This window comes from Neoarius graeffei, chromosome 19 (assembly GCF_027579695.1).
Source record: "Neoarius graeffei isolate fNeoGra1 chromosome 19, fNeoGra1.pri, whole genome shotgun sequence".
Taxonomy (NCBI): Eukaryota; Metazoa; Chordata; class Actinopteri; order Siluriformes; family Ariidae; genus Neoarius; species Neoarius graeffei.
In genome coordinates, this window is record NC_083587.1 from 51911504 (window position 1) to 51936278 (window position 24775).

At 44.5% G+C, this 24775-nt stretch overlaps 1 protein-coding gene across 1 annotated transcript in view; it reads left to right on the top strand.

The window, feature by feature from the left end:
- Positions 1-24775, top strand: part of LOC132867376 (ATPase family AAA domain-containing protein 2-like) — an 85131-nt gene that overhangs the window by 42908 nt on the left and 17448 nt on the right. Inside the window, exons 15-22 of the mRNA XM_060900243.1 lie at positions 1647-1737; positions 10766-11077; positions 11373-11493; positions 11625-11811; positions 16309-16494; positions 16684-16819; positions 23043-23239; positions 23347-23506. Coding sequence (XP_060756226.1) covers positions 1647-1737; positions 10766-11077; positions 11373-11493; positions 11625-11811; positions 16309-16494; positions 16684-16819; positions 23043-23239; positions 23347-23506 — 1390 coding nt within the window. The remainder of the gene's footprint in view (positions 1-1646; positions 1738-10765; positions 11078-11372; positions 11494-11624; positions 11812-16308; positions 16495-16683; positions 16820-23042; positions 23240-23346; positions 23507-24775) is intronic.

Consider the following 24775-nt stretch of genomic DNA (forward strand, 5'->3'; position numbering starts at 1 on the left):
GTATTTATAAAAATGTGAGAAATTGTATGCTCTAGAAATTTGTTGAGTGGAAATTCAGTTGAGATGGCTGCTCGCGTTTTGTTTATTCAATTCACACAAAACAGTTCTTTTTTTAATAATTTAAATATTAAACATATTGGTATATACACCTCTTTATAATGGAAATGGGCATAAATTAATGTTACTGAAAGTCATTCCAAAATACTGAAAAATGTTTTCAAGAATACTGAAATTCAAAATTTGGGGTAGGCATCTCTGATGTAAGGACACGGGGGCTTTGAGAAGTATCATCATTATCACAGTCACGTTTGTTTGCAGCCATGTTTATGACACTGCTTTCAGTTTAGTTTTTGTAAACATCACACCTGCTAATAAACACACTTCCTGCACTTGCAGCCGTCTACCGCCACATACCTGAAGGAATACTTCACAAAGTCTTCGAAAAGTGTCTGCATGTGCTGACTGTGCTCAAATCATCATCAGGTGTTTCCCATAATGACTGGGTCCCAAGCGTGCGCACAAAGCACTCTGAAGGATCCCCGAATGGGGATTCGTTGCAGAAAATTACCCGCTGACTTGTAGTATTGGTCATCGAAAAGACGGGTCTCCTAGATAACTCCTAGCCCGCTGGTGTTTACAGCCTAATAATGTAATTTGTACACTATGACCTTTAGTAGCTTATGCAGTTATTTAGTAACTTATGCAAGTTAGTTATGCAGACAATATTGTCATCTTCTGTAAAAGCGTTTCTGAAATGGAGAATATGCTGAGGATGTGTGATGGAGTTTTACCAGGTTTGGACTAACAATATCGGCATCCAAAACAGAGACAATGTGTTTTAATGTTCCTCTAGAGGAGAAGGTGTCGAGCTCCTTCATTAAAATGAAAGTTGTGCCTATCGAGAACGTTATTAGCTTCACCTATCTCGGTCATGCTATATCGAATGAGGAAGGCCATTCAGCATTCACGGTCCAGCGCACTGCTTCAGCTCCTAAAAAGTGGAATGAGTTAAAAACTTTACTCCCAGACCATCAGATAAAGTTGTCCACGCGTGTAAAGTTTCTAACTGCTTGTGTTCGTAGTTGCCTCACCTACAGTACTCAGGCGTGTTATCTTAATGCCTCGCAGCTGGCAAAGTTGGAATCCACGTGGATTAATTTTCTCAGAAAACTTGTCTGCAACGGCTTCGAGCACGTTAATCCTCCAAAAAAAAAAAAAAAAGGAGACCTAGCTGTAGAGGAGGACGATGTTGACTGGCGCTACAAATACACCAACAATGATATACTCTTCCTCACCCGCTCCTCGTCAGTCCATACTTTCTACCTTGACACCTGAAGTGTATTGCTTATGTTACAAGACTTTCTAATTCTGTGCTGCAAAAACAAATACTGTTCCGTTCTAACAATAAGCCGTACACTCGTAACATCAGGACAATCTATGAAAAATGAACTGGACTTGCCCCAGTCCAACTACAGAGGGAGATGCAGAACAAACAGAGGTTCCTGCCCTTATTGGATGAGATCCTGGGCACCCAACCTGCTGTAGCAGCAGATGGGGAACACTGATGATGATGATGCTACAGTATCACTAATTATCTGCCCATAGAAAGACTCATTGAAGCTAAAATATCATTTGCCTGTTTTTAGGCTCGTAAAGATATTTTAAAGATCCACACACGACAGTGGGATCCTCAGCCATCAGACGCGTTCCTTGAGGAATTAGCTGACAAGTGTGTTGGTAAGTATTCTACGGTCTCTGATTTTGATGTAATTCCCAGTCCATTTCCTTCAGGTTTCACAAGCAGTCAGATATGTTAGTAAGAAGTAAAACACGTGTGCTACTAACATTGGAAAATAATTTACATTGGAGTGTGACATAGCTTGACATGAAGCCTGACTGTCACCACCCCAAAGCTGAGTATTTTCCTATAACTGCAAATACCTAACTGGCAATTTGGCAACAATTGCAATCAATTTCTTAAAGAATGATGAGGTAATATGTTTTAGCCATTTCTAGTCATGTTAATATTCTAGAACATCCACTAAATAAGTTTTTTTTGTCCATGTTATGACTGTTATAAACAGTTATTCCCTGACCAGTGGGTCGGTCCATCCATCCATGACTGTGAAAGTGCTGACACTCTGGACTCCTTCCTTCCTTCCATCCATCCATCCATGACGGTGAAAGTGCTGACACTCTGGACTCTGCCCATCCATCCATCCATCCATGACTGTGAAAGTGCTGACACTCTGGACTCCTTCCTTCCTTCCATCCATCCATCCATGACTGTGAAAGTGCTGACACTCTGGACTCCTTCCTTCCTTCCTTCCTTCCATCCATCCATGACTGTGAAAGTGCTGACACTCTGGACTCCTTCCTTCCTTCCTTCCTTCCATGACTGTGAAAGTGCTGACACTCTGGACTCCTTCCTTCCTTCCTTCCTTCCTTCCTTCCATCCATCCATCCATGACTGTGAAAGTGCTGACACTCTGGACTCCTTCCTTCCTTCCATCCATCCATCCATGACTGTGAAAGTGCTGACACTCTGGACTCTGCCCATCCATCCATCCATCCATCCATGACTGTGAAAGTGTTGACACTCTGGACTCCTTCCTTCCTTCCATCCATCCATCCATGACTGTGAAAGTGCTGACACTCTGGACTCCTTCCTTCCTTCCTTCCTTCCATCCATCCATGACTGTGAAAGTGCTGACACTCTGGACTCCTTCCTTCCTTCCTTCCATCCATCCATCCATGACTGTGAAAGTGCTGACACTCTGGACTCCTTCCTTCCTTCCTTCCTTCCATCCATCCATGACTGTGAAAGTGCTGACACTCTGGACTCCTTCCTTCCTTCCATCCATCCATCCATCCATGACTGTGAAAGTGCTGACACTCTGGACTCCTTCCTTCCATCCATCCATCCATCCATGACTGTGAAAGTGCTGACACTCTGGACTCCTTCCTTCCATGCATCCATCCATCCATGACTGTGAAAGTGCTGACACTCTGGACTCCTTCCTTCCATGCATCCATCCATCCATGACTGTGAAAGTGCTGACACTCTGGACTCCTTCCTTCCATGCATCCATCCATCCATCCATCCATGACTGTGAAAGTGCTGACACTCTGAACTCTGCCCATCCATCCATCCATCCATGACTGTGAAAGTGCTGACACTCTGGACTCCTTCCTTCCTTCCTTCCTTCCTTCCTTCCATCCATCCATGACTGTGAAAGTGCTGACACTCTGGACTCCTTCCTTCCTTCCTTCCTTCCATCCATCCATGACTGTGAAAGTGCTGACACTCTGGACTCCTTCCTTCCTTCCTTCCTTCCTTCCTTCCTTCCATCCATCCATCCATGACTGTGAAAGTGCTGACACTCTGGACTCCTTCCTTCCTTCCATCCATCCATCCATGACTGTGAAAGTGCTGACACTCTGGACTCTGCCCATCCATCCATCCATCCATCCATGACTGTGAAAGTGCTGACACTCTGGACTCTGCCCATCCATCCATCCATCCATCCATGACTGTGAAAGTGTTGACACTCTGGACTCCTTCCTTCCTTCCATCCATCCATCCATGACTGTGAAAGTGCTGACACTCTGGACTCCTTCCTTCCTTCCTTCCTTCCTTCCTTCCATCCATCCATGACTGTGAAAGTGCTGACACTCTGGACTCCTTCCTTCCTTCCATCCATCCATCCATGACTGTGAAAGTGCTGACACTCTGGACTCCTTCCTTCCTTCCTTCCTTCCTTCCTTCCATCCATCCATGACTGTGAAAGTGCTGACACTCTGGACTCCTTCCTTCCTTCCATCCATCCATCCATCCATGACTGTGAAAGTGCTGACACTCTGGACTCCTTCCTTCCATCCATCCATCCATCCATGACTGTGAAAGTGCTGACACTCTGGACTCCTTCCTTCCATGCATCCATCCATCCATCCATCCATGACTGTGAAAGTGCTGACACTCTGAACTCTGCCCATCCATCCATCCATCCATGACTGTGAAAGTGCTGACACTCTGGACTCCTTCCTTCCATGCATCCATCCATCCATGACTGTGAAAGTGCTGACACTCTGGACTCCTTCCTTCCATCCATCCATCCATCCATCCATGACTGTGAAAGTGCTGACACTCTGGACTCCTTCCTTCCTTCCATCCATCCATCCATCCATGACTGTGAAAGTGCTGACACTCTGGACTCCTTCCTTCCTTCCATCCATCCATCCATGACTGTGAAAGTGCTGACACTCTGGACTCCTTCCTTCCTTCCTTCCTTCCTTCCTTCCATCCATCCATGACTGTGAAAGTGCTGACACTCTGGACTCCTTCCTTCCTTCCATCCATCCATCCATCCATGACTGTGAAAGTGCTGACACTCTGGACTCCTTCCTTCCATCCATCCATCCATCCATGACTGTGAAAGTGCTGACACTCTGGACTCCTTCCTTCCATGCATCCATCCATCCATCCATCCATGACTGTGAAAGTGCTGACACTCTGGACTCCTTCCTTCCATCCATCCATCCATCCATCCATGACTGTGAAAGTGCTGACACTCTGGACTCCTTCCTTCCATCCATCCATGACTGTGAAAGTGCTGACACTCTGGACTCCTTCCATCCATCCATCCTTCCATCCATCCATGACTGTGAAAGTGCTGACACTCTGAACTCTGCCCATCCATCCATCCATGACTGTGAAAGTGCTGACACTCTGGACTCCTTCCTTCCATGCATCCATCCATCCATGACTGTGAAAGTGCTGACACTCTGGACTCCTTCCTTCCATCCATCCATCCATCCATCCATGACTGTGAAAGTGCTGACACTCTGGACTCCTTCCTTCCTTCCATCCATCCATCCATCCATGACTGTGAAAGTGCTGACACTCTGGACTCCTTCCTTCCTTCCATCCATCCATCCATGACTGTGAAAGTGCTGACACTCTGGACTCCTTCCTTCCCTCCTTCCTTCCATCCATCCATGACTGTGAAAGTGCTGACACTCTGGACTCCTTCCTTCCTTCCATCCATCCATCCATCCATGACTGTGAAAGTGCTGACACTCTGGACTCCTTCCTTCCATCCATCCATGACTGTGAAAGTGCTGACACTCTGGACTCCTTCCTTCCATCCATCCATGACTGTGAAAGTGCTGACACTCTGGACTCCTTCCTTCCATCCATCCATGTCTGTGAAAGTGCTGACACTCTGGACTCCTTCCTTCCTTCCATCCATCCATCCATGACTGTGAAAGTGCTGACACTCTGGACTCCTTCCTTCCCTCCTTCCTTCCATCCATCCATGACTGTGAAAGTGCTGACACTCTGGACTCCTTCCTTCCATCCATCCATGACTGTGAAAGTGCTGACACTCTGGACTCCTTCCTTCCATCCATCCATGACTGTGAAAGTGCTGACACTCTGGACTCCTTCCATCCATCCATGACTGTGAAAGTGCTGACACTCTGGACTCCTTCCTTCCATCCATCCATGACTGTGAAAGTGCTGACACTCTGGACTCCTTCCTTCCATCCATCCATGACTGTGAAAGTGCTGACACTCTGGACTCCTTCCTTCCATCCATCCATGACTGTGAAAGTGCTGACACTCTGGACTCCTTCCTTCCATCCATCCATGACTGTGAAAGTGCTGACACTCTGGACTCCTTCCTTCCATCCATCCATGTCTGTGAAAGTGCTGACACTCTGGACTCCTTCCTTCCTTTCATCCATCCATCCATGACTGTGAAAGTGCTGACACTCTGGACTCCTTCCTTCCCTCCTTCCTTCCATCCATCCATGACTGTGAAAGTGCTGACACTCTGGACTCCTTCCTTCCTTCCATCCATCCATCCATCCATGACTGTGAAAGTGCTGACACTCTGGACTCCTTCCTTCCATCCATCCATCCATCCATCCATCCATCCATGACTGTGAAAGTGCTGACACTCTGGACTCCTTCCTTCCTTCCATCCATCCATCCATCCATGACTGTGAAAGTGCTGACACTCTGGACTCCTTCCTTCCATCCATCCATCCATCCATGACTGTGAAAGTGCTGACACTCTGGACTCCTTCCTTCCATCCATCCATGACTGTGAAAGTGCTGACACTCTGGACTCCTTCCTTCCATCCATCCATCCATCCATGACTGTGAAAGTGCTGACACTCTGGACTCCTTCCTTCCATCCATCCATGACTGTGAAAGTGCTGACACTCTGGACTCCTTCCTTCCATCCATCCATCCATCCATGACTGTGAAAGTGCTGACACTCTGGACTCCTTCCTTCCTTCCATCCATCCATCCATCCATGACTGTGAAAGTGCTGACACTCTGGACTCCTTCCTTCCTTCCATCCATCCATCCATGACTGTGAAAGTGCTGACACTCTGGACTCCTTCCTTCCTTCCATCCATCCATCCATCCATGACTGTGAAAGTGCTGACACTCTGGACTCCTTCCTTCCATCCATCCATCCATCCATGACTGTGAAAGTGCTGACACTCTGGACTCCTTCCTTCCATCCATCCATGACTGTGAAAGTGCTGACACTCTGGACTCCTTCCTTCCATCCATCCATCCATCCATGACTGTGAAAGTGCTGACACTCTGGACTCCTTCCTTCCATCCATCCATGACTGTGAAAGTGCTGACACTCTGGACTCCTTCCTTCCATCCATCCATGACTGTGAAAGTGCTGACACTCTGGACTCCTTCCTTCCATCCATCCATGACTGTGAAAGTGCTGACACTCTGGACTCCTTCCTTCCATCCATCCATGACTGTGAAAGTGCTGACACTCTGGACTCCTTCCTTCCATCCATCCATGACTGTGAAAGTGCTGACACTCTGGACTCCTTCCTTCCATCCATCCATGTCTGTGAAAGTGCTGACACTCTGGACTCCTTCCTTCCTTCCATCCATCCATCCATGACTGTGAAAGTGCTGACACTCTGGACTCCTTCCTTCCCTCCTTCCTTCCATCCATCCATGACTGTGAAAGTGCTGACACTCTGGACTCCTTCCTTCCTTCCATCCATCCATCCATCCATGACTGTGAAAGTGCTGACACTCTGGACTCCTTCCTTCCATCCATCCATCCATCCATCCATCCATCCATCCATGACTGTGAAAGTGCTGACACTCTGGACTCCTTCCTTCCTTCCATCCATCCATCCATCCATGACTGTGAAAGTGCTGACACTCTGGACTCCTTCCTTCCATCCATCCATCCATCCATGACTGTGAAAGTGCTGACACTCTGGACTCCTTCCTTCCATCCATCCATGACTGTGAAAGTGCTGACACTCTGGACTCCTTCCTTCCATCCATCCATCCATCCATGACTGTGAAAGTGCTGACACTCTGGACTCCTTCCTTCCATCCATCCATGACTGTGAAAGTGCTGACACTCTGGACTCCTTCCTTCCATCCATCCATGACTGTGAAAGTGCTGACACTCTGGACTCCTTCCTTCCATCCATCCATGACTGTGAAAGTGCTGACACTCTGGACTCCTTCCTTCCATCCATCCATGACTGTGAAAGTGCTGACACTCTGGACTCCTTCCTTCCATCCATCCATGACTGTGAAAGTGCTGACACTCTGGACTCCTTCCTTCCATCCATCCATGACTGTGAAAGTGCTGACACTCTGGACTCCTTCCTTCCATCCATGACTGTGAAAGTGCTGACACTCTGGACTCCTTCCATCCATCCATCCATCCTTCCATCCATCCATCCTTCCATCCATCCATCCATCCATGACTGTGAAAGTGCTGACACTCTGGACTCCTTCCATCCATCCATCCATCCTTCCATCCATCCATGACTGTGAAAGTGCTGACACTCTGGACTCCTTCCATCCATCCATCCATCCTTCCATCCATCCATGACTGTGAAAGTGCTGACACTCTGGACTCCTTCCATCCATCCATGACTCTGAAAGTGCTGACACTCTGGACTCCTTCCATCCATCCATCCATCCTTCCATCCATCCATGACTGTGAAAGTGCTGACACTCTGGACTCCTTCCATCCATCCATCCATCCATCCTTCCATCCATCCATGACTGTGAAAGTGCTGACACTCTGGACTCCTTCCATCCATCCATGACTCTGAAAGTGCTGACACTCTGGACTCCTTCCATCCATCCATCCATCCTTCCATCCATCCATGACTGTGAAAGTGCTGACACTCTGGACTCCTTCCATCCATCCATGACTCTGAAAGTGCTGGCACTCTGGATTCCTTCCTTCCTTCCATCCATCCATCCATGACTGTGAAAGTGCTGACACTCTGGACTCCTTCCTTCCCTCCTTCCTTCCATCCATCCATGACTGTGAAAGTGCTGACACTCTGGACTCCTTCCTTCCTTCCATCCATCCATCCATCCATGACTGTGAAAGTGCTGACACTCTGGACTCCTTCCTTCCATCCATCCATGACTGTGAAAGTGCTGACACTCTGGACTCCTTCCTTCCATCCATCCATGACTGTGAAAGTGCTGACACTCTGGACTCCTTCCTTCCATCCATCCATGTCTGTGAAAGTGCTGACACTCTGGACTCCTTCCTTCCTTCCATCCATCCATCCATGACTGTGAAAGTGCTGACACTCTGGACTCCTTCCTTCCCTCCTTCCTTCCATCCATCCATGACTGTGAAAGTGCTGACACTCTGGACTCCTTCCTTCCTTCCATCCATCCATCCATCCATGACTGTGAAAGTGCTGACACTCTGGACTCCTTCCTTCCATCCATCCATCCATCCATCCATCCATCCATCCATGACTGTGAAAGTGCTGACACTCTGGACTCCTTCCTTCCTTCCATCCATCCATCCATCCATGACTGTGAAAGTGCTGACACTCTGGACTCCTTCCTTCCATCCATCCATCCATCCATGACTGTGAAAGTGCTGACACTCTGGACTCCTTCCTTCCATCCATCCATGACTGTGAAAGTGCTGACACTCTGGACTCCTTCCTTCCATCCATCCATCCATCCATGACTGTGAAAGTGCTGACACTCTGGACTCCTTCCTTCCATCCATCCATGACTGTGAAAGTGCTGACACTCTGAACTCCTTCCTTCCATCCATCCATCCATCCATCCATCCATGACTGTGAAAGTGCTGACACTCTGGACTCCTTCCTTCCTTCCATCCATCCATCCATCCATGACTGTGAAAGTGCTGACACTCTGGACTCCTTCCTTCCTTCCATCCATCCATCCATCCATGACTGTGAAAGTGCTGACACTCTGGACTCCTTCCTTCCATCCATCCATCCATCCATCCATCCATCCATCCATCCATCCATGACTGTGAAAGTGCTGACACTCTGGACTCCTTCCTTCCTTCCATCCATCCATCCATCCATGACTGTGAAAGTGCTGACACTCTGGACTCCTTCCTTCCATCCATCCATCCATCCATGACTGTGAAAGTGCTGACACTCTGGACTCCTTCCTTCCATCCATCCATGACTGTGAAAGTGCTGACACTCTGGACTCCTTCCTTCCATCCATCCATCCATCCATGACTGTGAAAGTGCTGACACTCTGGACTCCTTCCTTCCATCCATCCATGACTGTGAAAGTGCTGACACTCTGGACTCCTTCCTTCCATCCATCCATGACTGTGAAAGTGCTGACACTCTGGACTCCTTCCTTCCATCCATCCATGACTGTGAAAGTGCTGACACTCTGGACTCCTTCCTTCCATCCATCCATGACTGTGAAAGTGCTGACACTCTGGACTCCTTCCTTCCATCCATCCATGACTGTGAAAGTGCTGACACTCTGGACTCCTTCCTTCCATCCATCCATGACTGTGAAAGTGCTGACACTCTGGACTCCTTCCTTCCATCCATCCATGACTGTGAAAGTGCTGACACTCTGGACTCCTTCCTTCCATCCATGACTGTGAAAGTGCTGACACTCTGGACTCCTTCCATCCATCCATCCATCCTTCCATCCATCCATCCTTCCATCCATCCATCCATCCATGACTGTGAAAGTGCTGACACTCTGGACTCCTTCCATCCATCCTTCCATCCTTCCATCCATCCATGACTGTGAAAGTGCTGACACTCTGGACTCCTTCCATCCATCCATCCATCCTTCCATCCATCCATGACTGTGAAAGTGCTGACACTCTGGACTCCTTCCATCCATCCATGACTCTGAAAGTGCTGACACTCTGGACTCCTTCCATCCATCCATCCATCCTTCCATCCATCCATGACTGTGAAAGTGCTGACACTCTGGACTCCTTCCATCCATCCATCCATCCATCCTTCCATCCATCCATGACTGTGAAAGTGCTGACACTCTGGACTCCTTCCATCCATCCATGACTCTGAAAGTGCTGACACTCTGGACTCCTTCCATCCATCCATCCATCCTTCCATCCATCCATGACTGTGAAAGTGCTGACACTCTGGACTCCTTCCATCCATCCATGACTCTGAAAGTGCTGGCACTCTGGATTCCTTCCATAAGTGTTACACATGTCTCCTCAGAAAAGTTCACAATATGCACAATTTTATATTTCTTTGTGATCCTATTAAAAAAAACAACTACTTTTGTCTTGTTTAGTAGACATTGTCAGAGCTGCTGCTGCTTTATAGAAAAATAATCAACATGTTCTAACCAAGCAGAATTGAGAATTTAACATAACTGTGACCATATATAAATTATTAATAGATGATTTGATAAAACTGTCTGCAATTTCTGTCTCTCTCACAGGTTACTGCGGTGCAGACATTAAAGCAGTGTGTTCAGAAGCAGCCCTCTGTGCCCTGCGCCGCTGCTACCCTCAGATCTACGCCTCCTCACAGAAACTCCTTTTGGACATCGAGTCTATAAGCGTGGAAGGCCGTGACTTCCTGTCCGCCATGAGGAAGATTGTGCCTGCATCTCAGAGGGCTGTGGCGTCCCCAGCTAAAGCTTTGACACCTGTCATTCAGCCTCTGCTGGCGAACACACTCCGTGATGCCATGAAGGCCCTGCAGAAGGTTTTCCCTCATGTGGAGCAGGGCGTCAAGAAGAAGGACAACAGTATGTTAAATAACCCTGAGTGGCCCTTTGGGTTTATTGATAGACATTTTACATGGCCTTTTATTAAGAAGTGCTCGGCATAAATCAGAAGTTAATTCTCTAGTTTATAGTCCTATGACTGCACATCCATGTGTATTTTATTTCTTACTGTACCTATTGTGCACTTGGATACCATGCTCTCTGCTCATCAGTGCTTATTCATAATGATCCACGTCTTGTTTTAATTTTGCAATGTTAGGCTGAGGACACGTCACACAAAGATGGTCAGTAATCCCTTGTCTATTTTGTGTCGTAGATAGTGCAGCTGGTGTTTTAGACGACTTGCTGCACAGCGACGATGAGGCCTTGTCTATGTGCACTAGTAATCCTTCCCAGACTAATACAGGCCCAACCGGCTCCTTTCTCCATTTAACCAAGTCAGTATTCAACAATGGGTTAATATAAGTTAAGAGATGCTTTCTAAGGAACAGAAATGTTACGCGATTAATACGGTGTGTTAGACTAGTCAGTGAAGTTCATGCTGTTTGATTGAGTTTGTGTGATGCAGGAGTGCCAATCAGGAGCCAACAACGTTTAGGCCCCGGCTGCTGCTCTGTGGGAATCCAGGCTCGGGGCAGAGCACACACCTGGCCCCTGCAATGCTGCACACCCTGGAGAAGTTCACGGTCTACACACTGGACATGGCGGTGCTTTTCGGGGTCAGCACTACCAGCCCAGAGGAGGCGTGTGCACAGGTACATCATATATACACTCTACTGTACACTAATGCTATCAGGCCTTTCAGTTACATAATTTGGGCTACACCCTGTATTTCTGGATTTGGGCTTTTTCTGTCGTGATGCAGGGTAATTTGGGCTTTTCTGCACGCGCAAAGTGCTGTTTTCCCAGCGTTCCGTGTTTAAACCTGCTGCTGCTGCTTTTTTAGCTACAAAGTTATGAATAAATAAAGAAATCTATGAATTTTTTTTTTTTTTTTTACCTTTATTGCAAAATGTCTACAGCATTAATCCGTCTTGATGTACATGACAAAAATAATTAGAATACAGTCAGTTATGGGCCTTTTCCACTACCCTTTTTCAGCTCACTTCAGCCCAACATGGCTCGTGTTTCGACTACCTCAGAGCAGCACGACTGAGCTCACTTCAGCCTTACTCAGCACCCAAAACTCGCACGGTTTTGGAGTGGGGCTGAAGTGAGCCGAGCCGAGCGGGGCTAGGGGCGTGAGGAGACACTCCCCTGTGCACTGATTGGTGAGGAGGAGTGTCCTCACATGCCCACACATGCCCCACGAGCACGCTGGGAACCACCATCTGTAAACCCGGAAGAAGAAGAATTACGACAAATTATGCGCCTCGCCTCATCTATACGCTCTTGCCAGTATCTGTTGGCATTATCGGTGACAACAAGCCACAGCACCAAGACCAGCAACACTAACGACTCCATGTCCTCCATGTTTATTCTTTACTATCCCGGTCGTGAGACTACCACTTAAAAGGTCACTGATGTCACTGTTTGCGCCGCCTAACGACATCACGTGACGTCCACCCACTTTCGCTAACTCCACCCAATGTGTCCACCCACTTCCAGCCAGCATGGTTCAGCGCGGTTGTAGTCGAAATGCAACCCCAACAGCCCCACTCAGCTCGACTCAGCCCAACTCGGCACCGCACGGCTCAGCCCAACTCCGCCGCGTTGGTAGTGGAAAAGCCCCATTAGTATTTAAAAGATGTGTTGGGGCCCGAGGAGAGCCTGGAGGAAAGGAGCCTGTGAAAGAAAAAGCAAGTTCTGCACTGTTGCCATCAAAGAGACAAACCTGTAGCAGACCTGCGACACAAAAGGTTTTCAGTCACATCACAAGAATCAGCAGCGCAATTCACAGCATGTAGTCGGGTAAAAGGTCGTAGTTTAAATGAAAGGCCAGTGTCTAAGACTATCATCAACAAGAAGACCAAGCTCCAAGTCACTGATTCCACCCACACTTACACAACTGTGTGGATTTAAGATGCAAGCTGTATCTTAAATACACACAGTTGTGTCCTGAATAGCTCTTTTATTCGGTCTTTTACCTGATTTTAAATCACATGACACTAGGTATCTGAGAGATATTGCAGTTGAGGTCAGATAATGTAGGATATAGGGCTGTTTTTAGGTTTTTAAATGATACAGGAGGCGGCACGGTGGTGTAGTGGTTAGCGCTGTCGCCTCACAGCAAGAAGGTCCGGGTTTGAGCCCCGTGGCCGGCGAGGGCCTTTCTGTGCGGAGTTTGCATGTTCTCCCCGTGTCCGCGTGGGTTTCCTCCGGGTACTCCGGTTTCCCCCACAGTCCAAAGACATGCAGGTTAGGTTAACTGGTGACTCTAAATTGAGCGTAGGTGTGAATGTGAGTGTGAATGGTTGTCTGTGTCTATGTGTCAGCCCTGTGATGACCTGGTGACTTGTCCAGGGTGTATCTCGCCTTTCGCCCGTAGTCAGCTGGGATAGGCTCCAGCTTGCCTGCGACCCTGTAGAACAGGATAAAGCGGCTAGAGATAATGAGATGAGATGATACAGGAATTATTAGGGGAATTTAGCACAATTGGGTAGTAAACATTCTGGTTCACACTCCCGTCCAGAAGGTGGCAGTAATGCATCTAAATGCTGTTTGCCAACTGCCATAAAACAATATAAAAGAAGCTTTACCTAATGTGGAAGTCCCACTCTGGTCGTTGGTACGTGAGTCTCGTTCCTCCACGGAGTCATGGCGTGTTGATCGTGCTCTGCGCGAGGCTTACGGCTAGTTCGACGAACCCGGAACAACATGGGAATGGTGCAGATTTTGCGTCAATTACGAGAAATACATGCTAATTCTCACTAATTTTGGTGTTTTTAAAGAAGAAAGTCAAGACATTGGGTTTTATGCAGCCAAGTTTATGTAATCAACATTTCGGGGGGGGGTTGTTGGATTTTTTTTATTTTTATTTTTATTTTTTTACTTTTGGTAGCATATTTTGGGCACTTGACCTTAATTTGTGTGCCTTTTTAATTTGCGTGCCTACGACGTTATCCGTTGCAGATTTCATGTAATTGGCCTGGCTATCCTTCTGACCAATCAAACTGTGCCGACAAGGTGTTTTGCCTGACTCTGTCTGGCTACATTCACATTACAAGCATCTCATTGGTCAAGTCCAGTGGGGTTTTTTTGGGGGGGGCATGGATCGGATTGACCCATCCTGATGATTCACGTTCATAATTACAAGTGACCTTTTATTAAACTGTAATGTGACTGCATCTGTCCTTTGAAGCGGCACATGTGTACACAATAAGTAGTACGCTCATTATTAAAGCCATAAAGTCTTCTGCCTGCTATATTTAAATTTCTGTTGAAATCAGTGTTTGATAAATTGTTTAGACTAGAATCTGGGCTTATTCTTATTTTGTTTAGTGTGTGTTCATGTGTGTTGAGCTTGTTGGGACATGTACCTTGTCTAACATTTCTACAGCAATAGATAACATTTGAGTAATTGTGATCGTTATAAATAAAAGTAAGTTTCGGGAACATGGGGGAATATGTCTTCATTGTGTATTTGTTTTTCTCTTCTTTAACTTAAAGGGTCAATTTAATTTTCCTCCAAAAAAGAATCAATCATTTAGATTAATCAACTAATCTGTAAAGTAGTTGATTGAAAAATAGTGAGAAAATAGTCAAGTGGCAGCTCTATTTTAATGTTTATGCAAACACATTGTATAGTGCTGCTAATTTTAATTAATTTAATTTTTGTGGTTTTCAATATAAAATTTGGTTAAATAATTTGTTGTCATCAGGGTTTTTTTTTAAGATCTTTTTTTCAACACATTTTGGATTAGATTAGGTAAAACTTTATTGATCCCTCTGGGTGGGTTCCCTCAGGGAAATTAAGATTCCAGCAGCATCATTACAGATAAACAGAGAAAAGAAATGGAGAAAAATTTCTAGATAAATTAAAATAAAGTATTTACATATAAAAAGAATAAGATATGGGGAAGAGAGGAAGGGGGGCAGCAGGAGAGATATTGCACATCATATTTCACATTGTCCGGTATTGCTTATTGTTAGGCTAGGCTACTGCTCCTTCCCGTCCTCTGTCCTCCTGTTACACCCCCCCCCCCCCAGAGAGGAGTTGTACAGTCTGATGGCGTGAGGGACAAAGGAGTTTTTAAGTCTGTTCGTCCTGCACTTGGGAAGGAGCATTCTGTCACTGAACAGGCTCCTCTGGTTGCTGATGATGGTGTGCAGAGGGTGACTGGCATCGTCCATGATGTTCAATAGTTTGTCCATAGACCTCTTCTCTGCCACCGTCACCAGAGAGTCCAGCTTCATGCCAACCACAGAGCCGGCCCGCCTGATCAGTTTGTCCAGCCTCGATGTGTCCTTGGATGTGCTGCCTCCCCAGCACACCACGGTGTAAAACAGGACACTGGCGACCACAGACTGATAGAACATCCACAGGAGTTTCCTGCAGATGTTAAAGCACCGCAGCCTCCTAAGGAAGTATAGCCTGCTCTGTCCCTTCCTGTATAAGTGATTGGTGCTGCAAGTCCAGTCCAGCTTGCTGTCCAGCCACAGCCCGAGGTACTTGTAGGAATCCACAGCCTCCACCTCGACTCCCTCAATCAGAACTGGTCGTGACCTTGGTCTGGACCTCCCAAAGTCAGTGACCAGCTCCTTGGTCTTTGAGGTGTTGAGCTGCGGATGGTTCCTGTTGCACCACACAGCAAAGTCTCTCACCAGGATCCTATACTCCTCCTCTCTGTCATCACTGATGCACCCAACGATGGCTCTGTCATCGGCAAACTTCTGAATGTGACACAGCTCCGAGTTGTAGCAGAAGTCCGCGTTGTACAGGGTGAAGAGAAGAGGGGCCAGCACCGTGCCCTGGGGTCACGATAATCGTGATATTAAATTTTTATCTCTAACCTCATGCTCCATTATACAATTTACTTTTGCAGATATTAAATGCAAACAAGTTTTGTTAAATGCAGCACTGCTCTTTTTCTAGCATTTATGATGTATGTCGTATGAAATATTGTGATGCTATATTTTTGCCATATGCTCAAGTGTTTAATGATCTTGATTAATACCTGCTCGTGTCCAAGTTGCCAAAAGCCCCATGGTGCAAAACAGATGTTATCAGTATACGTGTCCAGAATGACTCATTGTACTATGCTGATTATTATGAGAATTGTTCCAGTTTTATATGTTTTGTTCTCATCCAGCTGTTCTGTGAGGCTAAGAGAACGGCTCCCAGCATCCTGTACATACCACACATGCAGCGCTGGTGGGACACGGTGAGCTCTGCACTCAGGGCCACTTTCCTCAGCCTCCTACAGGACATCCCCTCCTTTTCACCCATCCTCCTCCTCGCCACCTGCAACCTTCCGTATCACAGCCTCTACACAGAGGTATGTAGGACCTTTTAATACCAGAGCTCACACCACTGCAGCTGCCTCACCCACTGACAAGTGCGAAGGTTTTTGTGTTAAATTTTGTATTAAATTTCTTGCTAGGATTTTCTGGTTGTTTAAAACCTGGCACCTCTGTTTTGGCATGTAAATGTGGATAATATATTTCTGTATTATCTTGTATATTAGATGCAGGATCTGTTTCATGTTGAGTACGGGGAGGTGTTCAGCGTCCCGCTTCCCTCCATAGAGGAGAGGCGCAAATTCTTTGAGGATCTCATTCTGAACCAAGCTGCCAAAGCTCCTGTATCTAAAAGAGAAGCAGGTATGTGTTGTCAAGTTCTTCAATCAAAATATTTATACAGTTAGTGTTCAAAATACCCGTCTGCATTTTGCAGAATGATTTTCAAGATTGCAGAAGAAAAATTAAACAACCTGCAATTTTGCAGAATGAAAAAATCAGGCTCGGGATACAATGGTTCTCAATTTAGCAAACTAGCGGCGCTGTAAATAAACTGAAACCTGCACCGCGCGAACCTGACGGCGTTTTCCAGGTCAAAGTTGAGCAATATTTACGTAATACCGACGAAAGGTGATGACAACCAAATAAGGGCAGTTGCCATTTTCCGATGTAAGATTTTGTCACTTTTAATACCCGCCGGGAGGACCTGACAACTATCTTGGCAGTTTCCGCCATGCATCTCCCAGAATTCAATGCAGCACAGCAAACATGGCTCCCAAGAAGAGGATTGTTTCTTCGGGGCAAGAGGAGGCCTTCAACAAAGCCGTATGGCCCACAAAGACGGCAGATTGCATTCATTGACACATCTGGTTCAGAAAGCGAAGACTGACTGACTAGTTCTTATCTTGCATACATGTATATTAGGGTGCATCAGTTGCCCCCTAAAAATGAAAAGTTCCTCCGATCATGATGCATTTTTGTTTTTATGTTCCTTTTGGTAAGAAAACACACTGGGTGAAATATTTTGACAAAATTCAAAAGTTTAATGGTGGCACCAGGAGCTCAAAGTTATGGAAAAAGCTGCTATTTTATGACAAAATTTCGATCCCTTTTCATGAAACATTATGGCACCTTATAGAGTATACCAAATATCTTAGATACACATTTTTAGTACATATTCTAAATATATTATTAAGCACAGTTTGAGTTTTAGCTGTTCATTGAATCATTGTTCAACTACTTTTAAACAATACAAATGTATTATGAATCACATTAATGCTTCTCAATCCCTTGCAGAGGTTCTTAACATGATCTCTGGCTCACAAGAAATCAATAAATGGAGTCTAACATTGTGATTCAAACCTTACGCGAAAACATTAAGCGTTTTTTGGCAAAAAAATGAACCTCATGGTGCCACCATTAGACTTTTGAATATGGTCAAAAAATTTTACAGGATGTCTTTATTGGTGAAAAGGAACACCCAAACAAAAATGCATCAGATTTTATGAAAGTGAGGGCAACTGATGCACCCTAATATATTATTGGTAAATTGTATAGGTTTGTATATATTGTATTGTTGAATCATGCAAAATTATACTGATATTATATCCCTTTTGAAGACAGTAACAGTATTTTACCTTTATTCATACAGTGGTGCTTGAAAGTTTGTGAACCCTTTAGAATTTTCTATATTTCTGCATAAATATAACCTAAAACATCATCACATTTTCACACAAGTCCTAAAAGTAGATAAAGAGAACCCAGTTAAACAAATGAGACAAAAATATTATACTTGGTCATTTATTTATTGAGGAAAATGATCCAATATTACATATCTGTGAGTGGCAAAAGTATGTGACCCTTTGCTTTCAGTATCTGGTGTGACCCCCTTGTGCAGCAATAACTGCAACTAAACGTTTGCGGTAACTGTTGATCAGTCCTGCACACCGACTTGGAGGAATTTTAGCCCATTCGTCCATACAGAACAGCTTCAACTCTGGGATGTTGGTGGGTTTCCTCACATGAACTGCTCACTTCAGGTCCTTCCACAACATTTCGATTGGATTAAGGTCAGGACTTTGACTTGGCCATTCCAAAACATGAACTTTATTCTTCTTTAACCATTCTTTGGTAGAACGACTTGTGTGCTTAGGGTCGTTGTCTTGCTGCATGACCCACCTTCTCTTGAGATTCAGTTCATGGACAGATGTCCTGACATTTTCCTTTAGAATTCGCTGGTATAATTCAGAATTCATTGTTCCATCAATGATGGCAAGCCGTCCTGGCCCAGATGCAGCAAAACAGGCCCAAACCATGATACTACCACCACCATGTTTCACAGATGGGATAAGGTTCTTATGCTGGAATGCAGTGTTTTCCTTTCTCCAAACATAATGCTTCTCATTTAAACCAAAAAGTTCTATTTTGGTCTCATCCATCCACAAAACATTTTTCCAATAGCCTTCTGGCTTGTCCACATGATCTTTAGCAGACTGTAGACAAGCAGCAATGTTCTTTTTGGAGAGCAGCGGCTTTCTCCTTGCAACCCTGCCATGCACACCATCGTTGTTCAGTGTTCTCCTGATGGTGGACTCATGAACATTAACTTTAGCCAATGTGAGAGAGGCCTTCAGTTGCTTAGAAGTTACCCTGGGGTCCTTTGTGACCTCACTGACTATTGCACGCCTTGCTCTTGGAGTCATCTTTGTTGGTCGACCACTCCTGGGGAGGGTAACAATGGTCTTGAATTTCCTCCATTTGTACACAATCTGTCTGACTGTGGATTGGTGGATACACTTCCACAAACGTGTTGTGAAGATCAGACTTTGATAGATCCCTGTTCTTTAAATAAAACAGGGTGCCCACTCACACCTGATTGTCATCCCATTGATTGAAAACACCTGACTCTAATTTCACCTTCAAATTAACTGCTAATCCTAGAGGTTCACATACTTTTACCACTCACAGATATGTAATATTGGGTCATTTTCTTCAATAAATAAATGACCAAGTATAATATTTTTCTCTCATTTGTTTAACTGGGTTCTCTTTATCTACTTTTAGGACTTGTGTGAAAATCTGATGATGTTTTAGGTCATATTTATGCAGAAATATAGAAAATTCTAAAGGGTTCACAAACTTTCAAGCACCACTGTAGATACTTTTGAATATTTTGTTTTCTCATACCAAGCTACACTAATACATGTTTTGTGTACATGTTCTATTTTTTTTTTTTTTAACTAGCGCTGTCTTGCCTGTGGTGTAGACTAGCACAAAGTAAAGCAGTTGCCCTGTAAGACAAAGCTCATAGGTTCAGTTCTGTAGCTCTCAATTCTGCCATGATTAGTTTGTACCCAGTTCTCTGTTGTTAGTTTCGAGCAGTGAAGCCTCTGCAGTAGTTCTCAGTTCAGTTCATGACCTTGCACTTTAGAAGCCGGCAAACACAATGAACCCAAACGTCTTTCCATTTGCCAGTTGGGTTTTATTCCTTAATGGTATCAATTCTTTGCATCATCGTAAGATGTAACAGAGTGTAGAATTGAAACCTTGCTTGCAATTTAAAACTACAGGTTGCAGATGCAAACACTGTGAATGAAGTACATTTTGGGTAACAATCTATTGTTCAAGCTAGAAACTTAATCTTGACAAAATGTAACATGACGTGTAACATGAAAATGAATGTTTTGTTTCTTGAACAGTTGTGTTCTATTTTTTATTGTGGTGATACCTTTTATTAGTATGTTGTGTGGAAGGCATGGATTAAAGTTTTCCGTCGTGTGACGGATTTCCGTCAACTGAACTCTCCCAAGGCCCAATGTGAGGTCGGTGCTGATCCGAGGAGAATTAAAATGACGGGTGGTTGGGTAGAGATTGGGTTATAACACTGATGTGTTGCAACACCATCAACTATCAGCAGGGTTTATTTAACTTTTTTTGTTTTTGAGCCATGCTTTGTGTCGTTCATTTCCTATGTTTGATCATGTTTAAACGTTCGCTGTCTACGGTGCGGCATTAAAAAAACATGCGCTGTCAAAATTGGCAAAATCCATTCCCACGTGCTTGGCGTGCTTGTGTCTGACCATTTCTGTTTTGTATTAAATTAAATCTTGCCAAAATGACTTAGTTCAAACCTGGACATATAGAAATAGAGCATGTTAAAAAAAAAAAACGAAAAAAATAAACCCCGGAAAGCCCGCTCCTCTGCTTCAGCCAGACTTGAAGACCCGACAGTGCAATGCTTGCAGACTGTCAGAAGTAATTAGACCTAAATTTATCTCATCTCATTATCTGTAGCTGCTTTATCCTTCTACAGGGTCGCAGGCAAGCTGGAGCCTATCCCAGCTGACTAGAGGCGAAAGGCGGGGTACACCCTGGACAAGTCGCCAGGTCATCACAGGGCAGACAACCATTCACACTCACATTCACACCTACGGTCAATTTAGAGTCACCAGTTAACCTAACCTGCATGTCTTTGGACTGTGGGGGAAACCGGAGCACCTGGAGGAAACCCACGCAGACACGGGGAGAACATGCAAACTCCACACAGAAAGGCCCTCGCCGGCCACGGGGCTCGAACCCGGACCTTCTTGCTGTGAGGCGACAGCGCTAACCACTACATCACCGTGCCGCCCCCACCTAAATTTATAGCTAACAAATCAGCAGACGCCCCAACAATTATTATTTTCGTTAGGCCAATGTGTAAGGTATGTTAGAACCGTGCCTTATAGCCTACGTTATATCACAATTTAAAGGACGTTTGAGGAGTTGGAGGCTGCGAGCGCAATGATGTTCCGACATGCGCTAAACTTTATTCCCTGAAAATCATACACCAGCGTTCAATGCCCCAAACAGTCAAAATGTCTAGAAGACTACGGTTAAATAATGATCATAGCCTACTAAGTTAAATTACGTCAAAACATCTGTTTCTGGCCTATGAAATGATGGAGGAAAATGAGAACGAACGCAAAGTAGATAGCAGCCAACTTCACGCGATCTTTTAGGTAATTTAACACTCGTGATGGCCACAATATTTCTCTTAATAAAATCTTGAATTGTTTTTGAAGTCGTATTCAACACAAAGTAAGGTCAAATTATAATTTTAATTTAAGCGAAGATCCAAACTTTTTTCTATATTGACGTCGAGCATAGAGGAGCATGTCATTCTGCTTTCAGTTTCGGCAGCATGGATGCGCTTTACATGAAAGAATGCACTGATGTGTCTGCCATCGATAAAGGTGTAAAAAAACAAGTGGAGGTGGGCTTGGCTGTACGAAATAGGTGAAAACGGAAAGCCATTTAGTTCATGGTGCAAAAAACTAAACACGCTTGCATTTGTGTGGTTTGCCACAAAAAAATAATATACGGAAGCAATGGAAAGAGAGTGCAATAAATTTGAATATATTAATCCATTAATTAATTGATAATAAAGTTATCAGTTCTAAGTTAACCATTCTCAGAATTTCATCGAAATCCACCCATAAATATCCCCCCCAAATAAATTTAAAAAAATTTTTTTTTTTTTGCTTTAATCCATGGTGGAAGGATAATGTGTGGGTGTGATTAACTAGTACATTTATGAATTAGTTAGTATACTTCAAGTTGTAGTAGCCCGTGGTGTCAGGGCGAGGGGGATGAAAGACCTGTGGAGGTATCATGGAATGATAACTTTGCTGCAGAGAAGGATCTGTGAAGACTGAAATTAAAAATAGTGAGAGAATAAAGAATTACAGTCATGCTATGAGTTGTAAAGCTAGATATGATGTAAATATAGGCATTATTAGGTTGAGAAGGGTGTAGTATGGAGGCTTGTGTATTTGCAGAAAATATTTCCAAATTGCAGAACAAAATTTTGACATTCTGCAATATTGCAGATCACTGGAAAAAGTATTTCGACCACTGAGTTAAAAGGTTCACCACAAATCACCAGAACAGCTTCAGTGTTGCTTAAGAAATTCTACAAGTCTCTGGACCCGTGATGGAAGGATGAACACCTTCACATTCTTATTAAAAAAAAAATTCCCTCAACTGGTGTTTTGGTGACGGAGTGTGCTGTTTAACATATTACTCCAAAGTCTCCCATAGGGGTTAATTTTGGTTGAGATCTGGTGATTTTGATGTACATCATTTTCATCCTGATCCAGTCATTGATTGTGTCCTGTGAATGGGGGTGGGGTCATTGTGGAAGAGAGCACTCCGAAAAGAATAGAAATATTTCATCATGTGATAAAGGTAATGAGTCAGAAGAACTTTGTGTTGACATGCATTGATGCTTCACTCTAAGCGGACCCAAACTATGCCAGAAATGCATCTGACAGTATAACAGATCTGTCTTTTTTTTTTTCCTTTAAGTTGACATCCAAACTTGAATTTAAATTGTCAAAGCTCTGTGTCAGAGGTAACTCTTTCTCAACAATGTACTTTTGTTGATTACTGAAAAACTGTGTATTAGGAAATTTCAGCATTGGATTTCCATAATGCAGAACTTGACAATGGAAAAGAGTAATAGAGATCAGAGGAATTCAGTCTGCTTGAGATAAAGGCATTTAAATGAGTTCCAAATTAATGGTGAATGGTGTGTTCTCCTCAGTTCTCCGGGCTCTGGAAATTCTCCCACTGGCCCCTCCACCTGCCCCTCGCCAGCTGTCCGAGCAAGAGCAGCAGAAATTAGAGGAACAGGAAGAGGACACGCTCAGGGAACTCCGCCTCTTCCTGCGTGATGTCACAAACAGACTTGCTCAGGACAAGCGCTTCAAGGCCTTCACCAAACCAGTGGACACTGAGGAGGTCAGAGTCTTCACATTTAAAGAATCAGATCACATTGTTTTTAAAGTATCATGATGATGATGATGAAGTCCACAAATCTAATCTCCTCCTCCCCCCGGAACCTCCAGGTTCCTGATTACACTACAGTCATTAAGCAGCCCATGGACCTGTCCACAGTCCTCACCAAAATAGACCTACACAAATATGTCACTGTGAAAGACTACCTTCATGATGTGGACCTGATCTGGAAGAACGCTTTGGAATATAATCCAGACATCGATCCCTCAGGTGAAGTAGATTTGAAATGAAAGAATGTCAGTAAATAAAGCTTAGTTATAGTGGTGCTTGAAGGTTTGTGAACCCTTGAGAATTTTCTATATTTCTGCATAAATATGACCTAAAATGACATCAGATTTTCACACAAGTCCTAAAAGGAGATAAAGAGAACCCAGTTAAACAAATGAGACAAAAATATTATACTTGGTCATTTATTTATTGAGGAAAATGATCCAATATTACATATCTGTGAGTGGCAAAAGTATGTGAACCTCTAGGATTAGCAGTTAATTTGAAGGTGAAATTAGAGTCAGGTGTTTTCAATCAATGGGATGACAATCAGGTGTGAGTGGGCACCCTGTTTTATTTAAAGAACAGGGATCTATCAAAGTCTGATCTTCACAACACATGTTTGTGGAAGTGTATCATGGCACGAACAAAGGAGATTTCTGAGGACCTCAGAAAAAGCGTTGTTGATGCTCATCAGGCTGGAAAAGGTTATAAAACCATCTCTAAAGAGTTTGGACTCCAGCAATCCACAGTCAGACAGATTGTGTACAAATGGAGGAAATTCAAGACCATTGTTACCCTCCCCAGGAGTGGTCGACCAACAAAGATCACTCCAAGAGCAAGGTGTGTAATAGTCGGCGAGGTCACAAAGGACCCCAGGGTAACTTCTAAGCAACCGAAGGCCTCTCTCACATTGGCTAATGTTCATGAGTCCACCATCAGGAGAACACGGAACAACAATGGTGTGCATGGCAGGGTTGCAAGGAGAAAGCCACTGCTCTCCAAAAGAACATTGCTGCTCATCTGCAGTTTGCTAAAGATCACGTGGACAAGCCAAAAGGCTACTGGAAAATGTTTTGTGGACAGATGAGACCAAAATAGAACTTTTTGGTTTAAATGAGAAGTGTTATGTTTGGGGAAAGGAAAACACTGCATTCCAGCATAAGAACCTTATTCCATCTGTGAAACATGGTGGTGGTAGTATCATGGTTCGGGCCTGTTTTGCTGCATCTGGGCCAGGACGGCTTGCCATCATTGATGGAACAATGAATTCTGAATTATACCAGTGAATTCTAAAGGAAAATGTCAGGACATCTGTCCATGAACTGAATCTCAAGAGAAGGTGGGTCATGCAGCAAGACAATGACCCTAAGCACACAAGTCGTTCTACCAAAGAATGGTTAAAGAAGAATAAAGTTAATGTTTTGGAATGGCCAAGTCAAAGTCCTGACCTTAATCCAATCGAAATGTTGTGGAAGGACCTGAAGTGAG